Genomic DNA, 17,997 nt, shown 5'->3' with positions numbered 1-17,997 from the left:
GAATTTGCTTTATTGCATCCAGCAGAGGTATGTTTACCTCTACTTTTCTAAATGTTTCCAAGATCTCCTTCTCTGCTTCTTCCATTTTTTTTGTTGGAAATTGCTCTTGGAGGGAATGGAAGAAGGATATGCTGCTTTTGTAAATTAGAATTACCAGTGGAAGATTCATCTGCATAGAAATTGTTAGGTAACTTACTCTTTAAATTTTTGTCATCATCTTTTTCTGGAGTAGAGTGAAGTTGGGCAGGTTCATTTGCGGATGAGGAAGATGTTGCTGGTTGAGGTTCTTGACACTACTTTCCCAACCTCAATGTAATGACACTCACATTTTTGGGATTCTTCACAGATTGAGAAGGTAATCTGTCATAATTCTGGGCCTGCTGTTGATTTAACTGTGTAGCCAATTGTCCCATCTGATTAGTTAAGCTCTGAATGGAGGCTCTGGTTTCTTGTTGAAACTGCATGTTTTGCATAATCATTTGCCTCACAAGTTTTTCAAGGGAAGGTTGCAGAGGAGCCTCAACTGTTTGTTGTTTTTGGGGCTGTTGTTGTTGTTGTTGTTGGATTGGTGGAGGAACGTATGGTATGCTTGGGCCAGCAGCATTTTGAAAATAAGGCTGTTGTTGTTGTTATTGTTGTTGTTGTGAAGGATTCCACCATCTAAGGTTGGGATGATTCCTCCACCCGGGATTGTACCTGTTGCTGGAGAGGTCATAATTGTTCTGTTGTGGTTGATTTTGCTGTTGAGGTTGAGGAGGTCTATTGTAGATGTTTGCAGCATAAGCTTCAGGCTATTCAATTGCTTCAGATTGTTGCACAGAAGGGAAAAGGTCTGTGTGGTGGTCGGCAGAGAAGCATAAACCACAGAGTCTAGCGACAAGTGCAGATTTTTGATTCATGGCCAGTTGGGTTACCAGGTTAACCAAGGCATCTAGTTTACCTTCAAGCTTCTTAGTCTCAGCTGATGAAGATGAATTTGTGGCTACTTCATGCACTCCTCTAATGACAATAGCATCATTTCTGGCACTAAATTGCTGGGAGTTGGAAGCCATCTTCTCAATTAAATTTTTGGCTTCAGCAGGGGTCATGTCTCCAAGGGCTCCACCACTGGCAGCATCTATCATACTTCTCATGAAATGTATGTGTGTTACGATAGGTAGCAAAAATACCTTATCAAATTTACGTAGCAAAATGCCTTGTTGATTTAATTAGCAAAATACCTTGTTAATTTGTAGCAAAAAAATAGTAATATACCTTGACTATGCGTATATGTATTTCTTAGGTAGCGAAAAATGCCTTGAATATGCATGTATAAGTTGCTCTAGGTTTACATTTGGAAAGAGTCGTAGGCCGTTGTTGCTGCACTTTGCTTTAAAATGGCACTTCCTTGTAAAATGACTTTCCAAATGTTGGCTTTTGTAGGAAATGGCCCCAAGAAAGCTTCCCACAAAGACATCCAGGAAGGACGTCACCGAAGAAGGCTCCAGCACTGCCCAGCAAGCTGACACGAATTTTGACAGGCACCGATTCTAGAGCATCGAGCATCAACAACGCTTCAAGACCATCAAGGGATGGTCATTCCTCAAAGAGAGGTGGGTCCAGCTAAAGGATGATGAGTTCCCTGACTTTCAGGAGGAGGTAGCTCACAGGCATTGGGCACCACTTGTGACCCCCATGGCTAAATTTGACTCGGAGATAGTCATGGAATTTTATTCCAACGCCTGGCCTACTGAGGAAGGAGCTCGGGGTATGCACTCCTAGGTGAGGGGCCAGTGGATCCCCTTTGACGCAGATGTCCTCAGCCATTTCTTGGGTCACCCGCTGATTTTGGAAGAGGGTCAATAGTGTGAATTCAGCCAGAGGAGGAGTCAGGTCTCTGATTTTGACGAGGAGGCCATTGCTCAGCTTTTGTTCATATCGGGGCAGGATTTCTCTCAGACCACTGTAGGGAGACAGGTGAGGATCATGCACACCAGCATGACCACCATAACCCAGATATAGATGACGTTGCTACTCAGCAACATCCTACCCAGTGACCACAACTCCGATCTGCCTCTGCCGAAGTGTCACCTGGTGTATGCCATCTTGACACAGGTGAGTATTCACGTGGCTCAGTTGATTGCTGATGCCATCTACCAGTTTGTAGGAATGGTGCCTACAAGGCACCCTGTGGACCCGAAAAAGTCCAACAGGGCCTTGGGTTTCCCTACTCTGATCACAGGTCTCTACCAATTTTATGGAGTGTCTGTCGTCCCCAGCAAGGTCATCTGGCTCCCTATTACCAGAGCTTTCATTGAGAAGTATTGCACCTCCAGGAACCGTAGCAACCTGAGTAGGATCAGCTGCCAGCGGCAGATGCACCACCGCCGCCATGAGAGGAGGCACCATCTCTGAGGTCTTTCTCAGATCACCTGGACAGGATAGAGCTCCGGATGGACAGGTATATGCATCACATGATTAGACAGTAGGCGGCTAATCACAGAGGGCATGGATGGCTAATCTATCGTTACAACATGCACTAGCAATGTCAGGACCCCAGTCCTTTCCCTTGGCCCACTCTTGAGCAGTTTGAGGCCACGGTGGCCTGGCCTGGGGACGAGGTCGAGTTTGAGATGCAAGCAGGGCCCATAGGGACCTCTGGAGGTAGGGACGAAGCCAAGGACGATCAGGACATGGCAGACATGTTGGATTTCCTCCTCTGAGAAGGACAGGGACGGTCGGATTGCCAAACTTGTGATTCGTCTTCCTTTCAAAATTATTGCTTTTGATTTATTTTGTTATTTCTATGGGATTTGACATTATTGCTTTTGTTTATTTCTTGGTTTCCGTGCAATGTGACGTTATTGTTGTTGTTTATTTTGTTATTTTCGTAGGATTTGACATTATTGCTATTGTTTACTTCATGGTTTTCATGCAATGTGACGCTGATGCTATTGTTTATTTTGTTATTTCCATGTGGTTTGACATTATTTGCTACCAGTTATTATGTCGTTATCGCCTTTGGTTATCAGTCGCTTATTGTGAGTAATTTTTACTGTGTCTAGCATGTTGTCGTATTTACCTGGCGATGGTTTGTCTGAAACGCCAAAAACGCAGGTCTCGTGTATTTTCAGTCGCATGCCTCTTGTTCAATAAAATGTAATTTTGGATACCAACTATGCCCGATTTACAAACCGTTTCTAATGCTTTACAAAGAAAAACAATAATTAATCAAATAACCAAAAAGAAAAGAAAGGCCAACACTCTTTTGAAAAGAAATAACTGTCAATTTTTCTTTGGAAAATTTTCACTAGTCAGAACACAAGCAGATTTTTGAAAAAAAAATGTGTGTACACCCGACAGGTGAATGCTGTGGAAGTTTTCCCGAATGCCTAAACGGACTCGGATGAATGCATAAATTGATAAAAGAGCATCTTTTGGAAACACTGGTTTGATTTAAATGGGAAAAAATAATCCTAAGCCTTAGTGTCACATGACCATAAACTTGATGTTTGAGTGTCCACATGGGTGCATGCATGATCAGTTTTGCATGAATTTCTAAATTGTCATTGTTGCATGTGTATCATGGAAATAATGTGGGGCATTCCCTTATCCCTTAACCGCTTGCCGAACAAATATCCCTAACATACCTCATGTTCGGCCTTCTACAAGCCTTTTGAGCCAAAACCTCAATTCATCGGCCGTAAACCTTGACCTAGGATAGGAATTTTTCCCTTTACACTCGGAAGAAGGAACAAAAGGACCTCCCAAGAAAGAAGATCCATTCACTGATAAGCTGCAAATGTGCTTCAAAAGCAAAAGAAAAAGAAAGTTTCTGGCCAAAGGTCGAAAGAAAGCAAAAGGAAAAGAAAGTTGTCGGTCAAAGACAAAAAAAAAGTAAAAGAAAAAAAATTCCCGATCAAGATCGGAAGAACACAAAAGAAAATATACAGAAAGGTCTTTAGACCCGACAATGTCTGAATAAACATATAGAATTGTCACGAGCAAGAAATAAAAGAAAGGAAACTATGGCTTGCGACACATGAAGCGGTCCCCTTCTTGATTACCAAATCTTTTGCGCTGGTGACTTTTTCGCCCTGCGCTAAACAAAAACAGAAAAGGAAAAGGCCGAAATACCTAGAGCCAAGTTTCCCACCAAAGGCAGTTTCCCAAACAAGTCCTATTGATCCATGATTGCGAATGTTATCTTTGATTTGATAGGAAATGATTTGCAAAGTCAGGTCATGACATATCTGTGGTTTGGAATCAGGATGAAACACTTTCCCGTGTGAGATTTATACACTTTGAAGTGATTTTCTTCTATTTCAGTTGGACCCAGTGTTTCTTCTAAATACTGGTTTAGAAACGAAATTCTAATATCCTAAATCTCATTTATGATTATGAGAGAATTCTATCAGCATGCTTTCCTTCCCTAGTGTTGTTTCTTTGCTAAAGCATGTTCGCATTTTTTTAGTGAAGGGACGTCGAGACTACTTTAGTCTCTCCTTTCGTCAACCAGAGGCAAGTGAGCCCGTTGACACACGGAGACCAATGTGATCGTCTGCACCTTTTCGTCGAAGATTCGATGTCTATCAATCGAGACTACTTTAGTCTCTCTTTTTCGTCATCCAGAGACAATCAAGTCCGATGACATGCAGCGACCAACATGGTCGTCTGCACCCTTTGTCGAAGACTCGATGTCTATCGACTGAGACTACTTCAGTCTCTCCTTTCGTCAATTAGAGGCAAGCGAGCCCGTTGACACGCGGAGACCAATGTGGTCGTCAGCACCTTTTCGTCAAAGATTTGATGTCTATCGATCGAGACTACTTTAGTCTCTAATTTTCGTCATCTAGAGACAATCAAGTCTGATGACATGCAGCGACCAACATGGTCGTCTGCACCCTTTGTCGAAGACTCGATGTCTATTGACCGAGACTACTTTAGTCACTCCTTTCATCAATCAGAGGCAAGCGAACCCGTTGACACGTGAACACCAATGTGGTCATCTGCACCTTTTCGTTGAAGACTCAATGTCTATCGACCAAGAATATTTTAGTCTCTTCTTTTTGTCATCCAGAGACAAGCGAGTCCAATGACACACCCGAGACTACTTTAGTCTATCCTTTCATCAAGTAGAGGCAAGTGAGCCCGTTGATACGCAGAGACCAACATGGTCATCTGCACCCTATGTCGAAGACTCAATGTCTATCAACTGAGTCTACTTTAGTCTCTATTTTTGCTATCCAGCGATAATCAAGTCTGATAGCACGCAGAGAGATTTCATGGTTATCCACACCCTTGCTATCCAGAGACAATCGAGTTCGATAGCACGCGGAGACAACTCATGGTTATTCGCACCTTTGTCATCCAGAGACAGCAAGTCTGATGACACGCAAAGACAAATATGGCCATTTGCGCCCTTCGTTGGAGACTCGATGTCTATCGATCGAGACTATTTTAGTCTCCCCTTCATCAACCAGAGGCAAGCAAGCCCGTTGACACGCGGAAACAAATATGGTCATCTGCACCCCTTGTCAAAGATTCAGTGTCTATCGACCAGGACTACTTTAGCCCCCCCCCTTTTGCCATCCAGAGACAATCGAGTCCGATAGCATGCAAAGACCATGATGGTCACTCGCCTTCGTTGCTCCGAGACTATCAAATTCCCTCTATCATCCAGAGACAAGAAGGTCTGATGGTGTGCGGGGACGATGATGGTCATCCGTTTCTAATTTTTTTTTTTGAGACTGTTGCAGTTCCCTTTGCTATCCAGAGACAAGCGAGTCTGATAGCATGTGGAGACAAACATAGTCATCTGTTTCCCTCGTCGAAAGACTCAACATCTATTGATCAAGGCTACTGAAGTTTCCCCTGCTATCTTGAGACAAGAGAGTCCGATAGCATGTGGAGACCATCATGGTTATCTATTTTGTCACTTTCAAAGCACCAAGACTTTTGCTGGTGAACCCAATGTCTTTTTATGCTCCTTCTTTTGACAGGTTTTGCTAATAGAGCTATTGGTCGGTCGGTGGAGTTTCAGCTCGAACGAAACTAGTGTCTTATCTTTACTTCCTTTTTATCTCCAATAAAAGATAAGTAAATAGGGGCAAGTGTCATACCCTAATTTCGTCCGGGGACAATTTTTTGTCAACATGCGGACCTTTGTTGACCAATTTAAGATGCTTAACACTCGTTGCTACGTAATCCATAAATTTCGTGACATTTCGAAAGGAAATGAGCCAAAAAACACAAAATGGGGGTGAACTGATCAATTTAGGGGGGTGTACCTAGTCCTGGGCCCTTCTGAAACATTATAGAGGGAGGTTGCTTCAGGTGGAAGCTACCTAGCTCGTCTGGGCGAGCTGAGCTCGCCTCGGCAAGCTAGGTGGGAACTACCTCCCTCATTTTTGCTATAAAATGGCGTTTGGGGCTGAGGGGAAGGGGTTCAGCACTTTTGATATTTAGTTTTCACTTAAAATCAATGAGGAGAAGAAGAAAGAAGGAAAAAGTCCAAGCCAAGGCGCTTCCGTAACGCTTCCATGACGTTTTCGTGATCAATTCCGTGGACATTCTTCACCGTTCTTCATCGTTTGTCGATCTTCAACCGGTTAGTTTTTTATTTTGAAGTTTTGAATTCATTTTATGCACCCTTAAGGGTCCATTCTTGCTTTGTATGTTTTCATCTTCATTCTTCTACTTTCGGTATTCTTTTTCAACTGACTATTTGTATTGTAATCTTGTTTAATCACCTTTAAAATAAAATTCAGCCGATGTTCAGGTTGTAACCTCGGTTAAATCAAAAAATAATAAAATAAGTGTCAACCGGTCATTTTACTTTGAAAGTTCTCCTTAAATGAGTTGAGAAATAACCAAGTAAAACTAAGGCTAAAATCAGCTCACAAATCAAGCATTTGCCCGCAAAAAGGTCATTTGAAACCGTTTTAAGGTCCAACGCCTTAACAGTCCCTTTTTAATTTTATCGGTGAAAACAAACCGTTTGGAAGGCTAAAATCAACACCCCGTATTACTTTCTTGCTTTCTAAAGAACTACGTAGGTCTGAGTTTCTCAACGCAATTGAGAATACGTAGGAGCAAAAGCCTCGCTTTTGTCAACCCCAAAAGATAAAAAACATAAAAAAAGGGAAAATAACACAAAATAAAAGTCATGATTTTGCACATTTGATTAAATGCTGCCATCCCTTGTGATGAACGTGTGGGGTGCTAATACCTTCCCCGTGCGTAAAAACAACTCCCGAACCTTTTACTCTTAAAGTTCGTAGACCAGCTTTTTGGTTTTTCTAATGTTTTCCTCCAATAAACGTTGGTGGCGACTCCGCATGCTTTCCTCCCTTGGAAGACACACCCGTGAGTCCCGCGTCGCCCTCCAGTCGAAGGGTAGGTTGCAACACCATCCATGAAAGAGAACAAAGCAAAATTGGTTGTGTTATCCACCAGGACATCGATGTGTAGTAAGGGAAAGTTATCCTTTGGACTGTCTCAATTTAGGTCCCGATAGCCCACACACATCCATACCTTCCCATCCTTCTTAGGGACCGGCACAATGTTAGCCATCCATTCAGGGTATCAAGCCACTGCCAAAAAGCCAGCATCGAACTGCTTTTTTACCTCTCCTTAGATCTTTAAGGACATCTCGGGCTTGATCCTTCTTAGCTTTTGTTTTACCGGGGAACAGCTGGGATTCAGCGGTAACCGATGTTGTACAATGTCGGGGTCTAAACCGGGCATATCTTGGTATGACCAAGTGAAGATGTCTTGGTATTTTCATAGCAAAACCACTAATTCTTATCGAACCGGTGTGGTCATGCCCATACCAACTTTTACCTCTTTCCTTTCCTTGCCAACACTCAAGTTTACAATTTCTGTCTCTTCTTGGTGTGGCTTCATTTCTTGGTCTTCCTGAGCAACCATCCTTTCTAGCTCTGGGGGAAACCCCGAAACTTCATCTTCTTCATCCTCAACTTGGTTTGCTACTCATCCAAAATCGACATCAGGGTCCTCGGTATTAGTACCTTCACAAGACTCGTCGTCGGATCTGTACCGTTTAATCGCAACAGAAATAAACATGTAGATGAATGAGAAAGGGTGAAGGTGCAAGAACAAATGACGAAAATATCGTATTTTACATATCTAATAGCAGAAAGACAAAATGCCCTAACAGAGAGAAAATCCTAAAGCCTAGGCCCAACTATAGGGTTAAAACTAACAATTACTTATTCTCGCCACGGAAACTCCGGGTCGCTCAACAACTTGCCAGTTTCCTAATTCGAACTCCGGAAAGCACGACTATACCCAATTTGAATGCTCTTAGGGGGCTTCATCATGGATCACGGCAATTTGCCCTTCACATCTCCAACCCATGCTTACAAAGCTTTTATTGATGTGACACGGAGGGGTCCTTTTCACTGGTGGCCTTAAGCGTAGTATCGCTTGACAACGTCGGAGTTCACCGGCGAAGGTAGTTCCTCGTCATCCATGTTGGCAAGCACAAGGGTCCCTCCGGAGAAAGCCCTTTTTACAACGACAGACCCTTCGTAGTTCAGGGCCCACTTTCCCCTATTGTCTTTCAGGGCTTGGGAGACTTTCTTCAGCACCAAGTCCCCTTCGCCGAACCTGCGTGAGCATACCTTCTTGTCAAAAGTGTTCTTCACTCGTTTCTGATATAAATGCCCATGGCTCATGGCGGCCAAACGCTTTCCTTCTATGAGATTAAGCTGATGGAAACGTGCTTGGACCCACTTCGACTCCTTTAATCCAGACTCCACCAAGATCCTCAATGACAGAACTTCCACCTCAAATGGTAGCACAACCTCTATTCCATATACTAATGAGAACGGCGTTACCCTGGTTGATGTGCGCATTGAGGTCTAGTAACCATGTAGTGCGAATGGGAGCATCTCATGCCAATCCTTGTATGACACGGTCATCTTCTTGATATTCTTGTTGGTTGCCTCCACTGCTCCGTTCATCTTGGGTCTGTAGGGTGTGGAATTGTGATGTTGGATTTTAAACTCCTCGCACATTTCCCCCATCATCTTGTTATTCAAGTTGGTGCCATTGTCCGTGATAATCTTCCTCGGCAAACCATACCAGCAGATAATCTCCCTCTTAACGAACCTAACCACCACACTCCTGGTGACGCTAGTGTACGACGCAGCTTCGACCCACTTAGTGAAGTAGTCGATCGCCACTAGGATGAAACGATGTCCGTTCACAGCTTTGGGCTCTATGGCCCCAATCACATCTATTCCCCACATGGAAAATGGCCATGGTGCAGCCAAAACATTCAGAGGCAAGGGCGGAGTGTTGACATTGTCTACAAACGTCTGGCATTTGTGACACTTCCTCACATGGAGACAACAATCGCTCTCCATAGCGAGCCAATAGTAGCCCGCCCTTAAGATCTTCCTAGACATAGTGTGCCCGTTAGCATGCGTCCCAAAAGAGCCCTCATAGACCTCCCCCAGCATGCTCTCAGCTTCTTTAGCGTTCACACAGCGGAGCAAAACCATGTCATGGTTTCTCTTGTATAGTATGCTTCCGCTCAAGAAGAAATCGGCTGCCAAACTCCTTAACATCCTTTTGTCGTTGTCGGAAGCCTCCGGTGGGTACTCTTTGCTTTCAATGTATTGCTTGATATCGAAATACCAAGGCTTACCGTCCCGCTCTGCATTCCACTAAATGTATGGTAGGTCTTCGTGTGGTGTCAGCTGGAACATGGACGCTAAAATGGCAAGCACATTTGCCATTTGATTTTCCTCTCGGGGAACATGATGGAAGGAGATCTCATCAAAGAACTCAGCCAATTCCTTGATATAGGCCTGGTAGGGTATCAACTTGTGGTCTCTAGTCTCCCATTCCACTCTCAGCTGGTGAATCACCAGCGCTGAGTCTCTGTACACCTTGAGTAGCTTGACGTTGAAGTCAATTGCTGCCTGGACGCCCTGAGCGCATGCTTCATATTCAGCCATGTTATTGGTGCAGACGAACCCCAGAATGGCTATGAAAGGTATACATTGATTGTCCGGAGAGACCAATGCTGCCCCAACGCCATGGCCTAGAACGTTTGACGCTCCATCAAACCACACGATCCACTTGTCCCAGTCCTCGTCTAGTTTTTCCTCAAACAAGGCCATGATGTCCTTATCCGAGAACTCGGGATGCATGGGTTGATAGTCATTGAGAGGCTGTTGAGCCAAATAATCTGCCAAGGCACTTCCCTTTATCGCCTTTTTGGTGACATAGACTATATCAAACTTGGATAGCAAAACCTCAAAGGCGCTCCCTCTATCCCTTTCTGGCTTACGATGAAACCTAGTAATTTTCCTGACTTGACCCCGAAGGTGCACTTAGCGAGGTTCAACCTCAACCGATACTTCCTAAGCCTTTCGAACAACTTCCGCAAGTTGGCAAGGTGTTCCTTCTCAGTTTTAGACTTGGCGATCATGTCTTCTACATAGACTTCGATTTCTCGGTGCATCATGTCATGGAACAAAGACACCATAGCTCGTTGATAGGTTGCCCCGGCGTTCTTGAGCCCAAAGGACAACACTTTATAGCAGAACGTCCCCCACAGGGTGACAAAAGTGGTCTTTTCCGTATCCTCTGGTGCCATCTTTATCTGATTGTAGCCGGAGAACCCGTCCATGAAGGAAAACAAAGCGAAATTGGCCGTATTATCCACGAGGACATCGATGTGCGGCAGAGGGAAATTGTCTTTGGGACTAGCTTGATTTAGGTCCCGATGATCCACACACATTCGTACCTTCCCATTCTTCTTAGGGACTGGTAAAATGTTGGTAACCCATTTCGGGTATCGAGCGACAGCCAGAAAGCCAGCATCAAATTGTTTCTTTACCTCTTCTTTTATTTTCAAGGATGTCTCGGGCTTCATCCTCCTTAGCTTTTGTTTTATCGGGGAACCCTCAGGATTTAGAGGTAATCTATGTTGGATGATGTCAGAACTCAAACCGGGCATATCTTGGTATGACCAGGCAAAGATGTCTTGGTAGTTTTTCAGCAGAGCCATTAATTCTTCACGGACGGGTGCGGTCATACCCGTGCCTATCTTTACTAAGTCTACGAGTTCTATCTCTTCTTGATGAGGCCTCATCTCTCAGTCCTCCTGAGCGATTATCCTCTCCAACTCTGGGGGAAGCCCCACATCCTCGTCCTCTTCATTCTCCATCTGACCTGCTTCTTGCTCGAAATTGATGGTCGGGTCCCGGGTATTAGTACCTTCGCAGGACTCGTCGTCGGATCTAGTGTTTTTAAGCGTAAAGAAATAAACATGCAAATGAATGAGAATGGGTAGAGGCGCAGGAACAGATGAAGAAAGATCTTTATATTATAACTTCAAGAACAAAAGACATAATTCCTTAACAAAAGGAAAACTCTAAAGCCTAGGCCCAACTGTAGAGTTTTTAAAGCTACAAAAGGTTACATTATGCTTGTCGCGTAAACGTATGGGCATTCCTCCACCCGCCAATTTCCTAGTCGGAAACTGGGAGGGCATGGCTGTACCAAATTCGATCTCCTTAGGGAGTCATCATCGCATAACGTGGCGAATTGACCTTCGCGTCTTATACCCGCACTCATGAATCTTCTACTGATGTGGTAGGGCGGGGCCTCTTTGGCTTGTTGTCCCAACCGCGGGCCCTGGCCTTTGTTCTACCTTTCCGAGATATTTTTCCTTATGTCTGATTGTGTAGGTTTATAGCCTAACCCAAACTTCCCGCGGTTTCCTTTGGTGCTTACCAGGCTGGTCCTGCCGCCGTTGTTCTTGCCCAAACCCATTTTGGGCTCGTAGCCGTGCCCCAGCATCACCCGGGCTACCATCACCGCCACATCGGACAGGCGAGGCTACCTTGAGAGGGAATCTACGGAGGTGATGCTTACCACTTCAAAAGATTGGAAAGCCGTTTCCAACGACTCCTCCACTGCTTCCACGTATGGCATGGAGGAAGGGCAACTTACCAGGACATCTTCCTCACCTGATACTATGACCAAATGTCCCTACACTACAAACTTCAGCTTTTGGTGGAGTATGGAGGGAACGACTTCCACTGAGTAGATCCATGGACGCCCCAAAAGACAGCTGTAGGCCGGGTTGATATCCATCACTTGGAACGTAACCTGGCAAGTGTGAGGCCCTATATGTACTGGGAGGTAGATCTCCGCCCTCACCTCCCGGTGGGTGCCATTGAAGGCATGGACCACCATGGAACTTGGCCTTAGATGGGAAGCGTTACAAGGCAATTTCTCCAATGTGCTTTTGGGCATCAAGTTCAAGCTTGAGCCATTGTCAATGAGTACTTTGGCCATAACGTGTTCTATGCATTTGACTGACACATGTAAAACCATGTTATGTCCTCTCCCCTCGGCGGGGATTTCCTCTTCAGCAAAGGTGAGGTAATTGATGGCTGTGATGTTATTAACGATTCCCCCAAAACCTTCTATGGAGATGTCTTGGGGTACGTGAGCTTCTTTCAAGACTTTTACCAGCAAAGCTCGATGAGGCTCCAAGCTCATTAGCAGTTCCAGAAGGGAGACTCTAGCTGGGGTTTTGTTGAGTTGTTCAATGACCTTGAACTCGCTTTGTTGGATAATGCGGAGGAACTCGCTGGCCTCCTCGAGCGATACCTCTTTCTTGCCACAACCTTCTTTTCCCCCAAAAAGATCCTTCATCCGAACATCCTCGTCCGGTGTGGGGATCACTTTGACGTTTTGTCCTTCCGTCATCCTTGCTTTCCCTTTAGCATTTGCGGGCTGCGTTGGCAGGTCGGGGGGTACGAATACGCGACCGCTGTGGGTTATGCCGCTCAGCCCGGTGATATTGGTTACTTTGGTCGATAGCGAGCTGATGTCGGTAGCTTCTTCCTTCCTATCGCTCGGAGGGGCATACCTCCACGGAACTGCGTGGCTGTTCTTGTAAGGAAACGGAATAGGTCTAACTGCCGAGGGGTGTTAAGGCTTTTGGGGAGCCGTGTCCCTGGTGAAATGTATTACCAAAGGTTTAGGCTTTCTAGGACCTTCCATATCTGTGGATTTCATACATATATGTTGTTCTTCTTCCCCCTCATCACTGACTTCAAGTCGGCCTCGGTCTATCATTTGTTGCAACAGGTCTCCTACCGCCAAACATGCTTCCATCTTATGTGGCACGCCGGGATGCATCAAACAGGAATCTTTCTCGTGTCCACCGCAGGGAATCACGCCTGGCTTTTGTAGGGCTTCGTAGATGAACCTTTTGGAGGTTGTTACGTCCTTCAAAGGTTTGGACGTGCACGACCTACTCGCCTCGATGGCATTAACAGCTCCCCCTCCATGATTGGCAAGTGGGTTTGTCTTTACGTTGGGCCCGTCCTCTTGAAATGTCAGCCATCCGACTTCTATCAAACTTTGGACCTTGCGTTTGAGGGCCATCCACTGTTCAGTTGAGTGGCTCGGGGTTCCCCCATGGTATGCGTAGGTTGCATTAGGGTTATACCACTTTGGGAAAAGAGGCTGGAAGATCTTTCCAGGAGATATCACGACCATCTAGTTGGTGATGAGGGATGGCATGAGGTCCTCGTACGTCATCGGGATCGGGGTGAATTCTTGAGCTGGCTTTGGGGGAAAGTTCCTTGTCGTGTTGGAGCTGACGCCAAGGTGGGCATTGCCGGCTGGGCGAGGCGGGGTTGGAGCCGGAGCTTGGGGGTTCCCCTCTGGATGGGCATGGGAGCGCTTGGTTGTACGGGCACTGAGTTGGAAGAGTCCCCGGCGTGAGCCGAGAAGCTCAGGTGATGTTGCACATATTGGTGGGTACCGTGAGAGATCTGCGGCGGCTTGGCCCATGCAGGCGTTGAAGTGACGGCATGGGCATCTCCTTCCTTCCTCTTTTCCCCAGTTGCTTCGACCCTCCTTCGTTGGTACCTGTGGAGGAGATGTAATCGAACTTCCCTCTCTTCAAAGCCCACCTCGATCCTTTCTCTGGCGAATACCAAGTCTGCGAAGCTGGAGGGCATGTAGCCCACTAACTTCTCGTAGTAGAAAATAGGCAAGGTATCCACCATCATAGTAACCATTTCTCTCTCGACCATGGGAGGGGCTACTTGTGCTGCTAGGTCCCTCCAACGCTGAGCGTATTCTTTAAAAGACTCGTGTTCTCGTTTACTCATGTTTTGTAATTGAGTTCGGTCGGGAGCCATGTCAGAGTTGTACTGATACTGCCTAAGGAAGGCCATAATCAGATCCTTCCAGGTGCGGATGTGGAAAGCTTCTAGGTTAGTGTACCAGATGACTGTCGCCCCGGCCAAACTATCTTGAAAGAAATGCATCAACAACTTCTTGTCCCTAGAGTATGCACCCATCTTTCGACAGTACATTTTTAGGTGATTCTTAGGGCAAGTCGTCCCTTTGTACCTATCAAAGTCAGGTACCTTGAACTTCGGAGGGATGACGATGTTCAGAACTAAGCAAAGGTCGGTCATGTCCGCGAACGGATAATCACCGAATCCTTCGATAGCCCTCAATCTCTCTTCGATGAGATCGAGTTTCCCCTTTCCTTCTGCTGCCAGGGGTGGTCCTCCCACGGACATAAATATTGGCTGCGTTGGATGGCTTCGAGGTTCTCCCGTGATGTTGGGTTGAGGTAGTGCGTTGGGCACTGGCCCCTCAGTGGGAAACGGGGAGTAGGAGTCGATGTCTCCCTGAGCATGCTCTCGATGATCCTCGTGGACCATGTCCGGATGTCGAGGAGGCTCCCCTTCAAGTATGAGGGAAGGAATGTGACCCGCATCGTCACGTATGACTGGTGGTGTGTAATTAGGTGGTAAACCATAAGGGTAAGCTCCTTGGTTGTACTGCAGATGGGGGTTGCTAACGTGCCTCGGCATGCTTTTCTCTCGTCCCACCATATTTGGAATAGGGTGGGGCGCAGCTGTAGGAAGAGTCGGGTCTGCCTCGGCAGCCGAACTAACAGCGGCAGCGGTGACCGCGTTACTCTCCAAAAGTTGTTTCATTCCCAGCATGGCATCCATTATGGAAGTCATTTGTTCCTTCAAAGCCGACATGTTAACTTTCATCTGTTCCTGTACTTCTTCTTGGTCACTCATCGTCCTAGATTTGGATCTGGTGCGATAGGGATGCCTTGGGGCGCGCTTAGTTATGGCATTTTTTCCTAAAAAACCAAATGTGAGGAGTACGTAATGAAAAATGAATGTATGCTAGAGATAAATGTGGGAATGATTTGTTTCGCACTGATTTAGGAGTAAAATCGCGGGACAAACTCATTTTATTCAGAAAGTTGTAACTAGTCAAGATCTGAGCGACAATACAAACTTTCTAGCGGTTCCTAATTATATGGGCCATTAAGTCTATCATATGCTGACAATAGCTGAGGAGTAGGCGTCCGCCATTGCTTTGCCCTTGGCCAACAATCGGGGAAGTTCTTGACTCCCGTTCAAAGTAAGAGCAAATCGGTCCATCCACATTGTTGCTTCTTGATGTAAAGAGTCAATCACCCTTCCTCTAGCCTCCTTTTCTGCATATACTCGGGCATATTCGTCTGCTACTTTGTGTCGTGGGCCGTGGCTAGATTTAACTCTTGTTGGTACTTGCTGATGATGGCTAACATGTTGGTTTCGGTCTCGCATAACCGCTGAGACAAGCTCCTCTTGGACCTTAGGCAAACCCTCAATTCATCCTTCAAGATCAAACTGTCTACTCGCGATTTGTCCCTTTCCTCTCTTCGGAGCTTAAACTCGCTGTTACTACCCCACAGAGCCCCTCGGAATTTGTTCCGGCCATGTTCTTCCCTACAGGCCCTCTTGGTCTCTTGTTCTAAGGCCTTAGTGGTGGCTATATTGACATCTCTCAGTTCGGCATTCTCCTTTCGGATCCTAACAGCTGCTGACTTGAACTTTTCTTTGACTATTTGAGCTTTCTCGAGTTCTGTCTTGAGGGCCTGTATCTCTTCGTCTTCTTCCTGGGCTTCAACCTCCACCCCCTTAGTGGTTCTCAAATTCGGGAGCCAATCGAGACTTTGTGCATAGGCTTTCAACCACCTATGATAGCCGCTGATGGGCCCGTTGCTACTGCCTCTAAGTTCCTTGTCCTTCTTTTGCACCAACTCCCATGCCTTGCAGACCTTCTGAAGCACCCCCGTGTTGGTGCTATTAAAACCTCGTGCAATAATAGGTGTGAGGCCTTCCTCTAATGGTGCCCCTCTCATAGGGTAGCCAAGTTGTCTTATGGCGAGGATGGGATTGTAATTAATGCAACCCCTTCTCCCCATCAAGGGAACATTTGGAAATCCTCCGCACGAAATAAGAATCTCGGTTCATCCTTCTTTCCATCGGGGGAACCAATTGATAGACGCTCCTTCTTTGCTCGCTAAGAGTCGGTCCCAATTTGCCTCTTTTTTCTCTGTGCTTGAGCGGTGACCTTCTAGCAGGCAAGTATGTCTCACCTCTTGGTAGAAAAGGTGTGAAACCAACCATACGTAGAGGGCTGGTGTACAGCAATCCTTGCACTGTTCTTCTCACATCTTCGGTCGAAGGTGTCATATAGATCGGCTAAGATAGCGACAACCGGGCTTTCCTTGCGGTCATGAAAGGCGAGAAAAGCATCAATCGCTGCCCGGTCCACCAACCCATCCACATTTGGAAAGAGGACCACCCCGAATGTCAAAAGTGCCAGGATGTCCATGAATGGGGCCCATTCGCCTTGACTTGCCAAGAATTTTGCCTTTGCTTCCAAAAATTTTCTTGGTACCCCAACCACCCCATTTTCGACTTGCTTTCCGCGGTCTAACTCCTGTGTCGAGATTTTGACTATCTTAGAAATCTAGCTAAGGAGGGGTAGAATCCCGAGAAAAGGTATGGTTTCCTTCCTCCCAGAGGGCATCCCAGGATCTCTTCAAACTCTTCCACCATTGGTGTTAACTAGAAGTCCCCAAAGGTGAAGCACCTCAAAGGCTGGTCAGAATATTGGGCAATGGAGGCAATGGCCTCCGTGGAGACCTCTGCCATGGCTAGGTCCCAGATCTTACCATAAGCTTTGCGAAAGGCTTGTCGCTGGAGCTGACCCATCAATTGTCCTAACTCTTTCAGACTGGCGATTCCTAGGCTCTTAATCTTGACTTGATAGAACCTCTTTTTAAGCCAAGGCGTCTAACTCGATCCCATGTTTTACTAAAGTGGAATAAAAACCAATGTGAGTCAAGACTCTGAAACCTATCACAGGTGAAATGGATGAATGCATGAAGAAATGCGTATGGCACAGATGCATTTTACGGATACGAGAGCCCGGGAAATTATGTCCTTCTTACATACAACATTCGGGCGGCATAGCGCCTGATGCATGCATATAAGAAGGTGACATGGACCTTCCATCTTCTCGTGACAATGTGAGGGGATCAAGACGCAACCCGTGCGTGATGACATGATGCAGATGCAAAAAAGAAAGGGGTAACAAGGAGATGTACACAGCATGGCAATATCCACAAATAATCATACAACAAAAGCGTACATGACATTTAGGTTATATGCATGGCAGTGTTTAAAAGGCACGCAGCGTGTTCGCTTCATGCCCCTATTTTAGGGACCTAAATGGGAGGAACTAAAAGGCTTTTAGTGATAATTCCCAAGGCGGTCATATCTCTCTTGATGGTTTCTAGAGGTATCATCCCCTTCGAAAAAACATATTGCGGCAGTAGGGACTACCAGCAACAATATGTTATCAAAGAGAAAAACTCTAGATGAGGGTTCACTGTTATCAAGCAAGTCGGAGACCCAACATGACCACAGATTCACCTCAACTCCTTATGTTCCCATGGACCCGGGTATAGGGCCCCTTTTCAACTCACCGTGTGTACAAATAGTGTTGGTGTTTGTGTGCATAAAATGAATAAATATCTATCTCATGCATACATTTCAAAAACACACTAAAAGCATCGAAGAGTTATATAAAAGAACATAAGGAAAAATAAAGGAAAATGAACAAAGGAGAAGACAT

The 17,997-nt window shown here is 45.8% G+C and overlaps 1 protein-coding gene across 1 annotated transcript; it reads right to left on the bottom strand.

Moving 5' to 3' along the window:
- Nucleotides 1-13,577: 13,577 nt before the first annotated feature.
- On the bottom strand, nt 13,578-15,095 carry LOC102664171 (uncharacterized). The gene has a single exon (XM_006582545.1). The coding sequence runs from the start codon at nt 15,093-15,095 to the stop codon at nt 13,578-13,580; it is 1,518 nt and encodes a 505-aa protein (XP_006582608.1).
- Between the last annotated feature and the right edge of the window lie 2,902 nt (nt 15,096-17,997).

Source organism: Glycine max, chromosome 6, assembly GCF_000004515.6.
Source record: "Glycine max cultivar Williams 82 chromosome 6, Glycine_max_v4.0, whole genome shotgun sequence".
Taxonomy (NCBI): Eukaryota; Viridiplantae; Streptophyta; class Magnoliopsida; order Fabales; family Fabaceae; genus Glycine; species Glycine max.
This window is presented reverse-complemented; position numbering and strand designations above follow the sequence as displayed.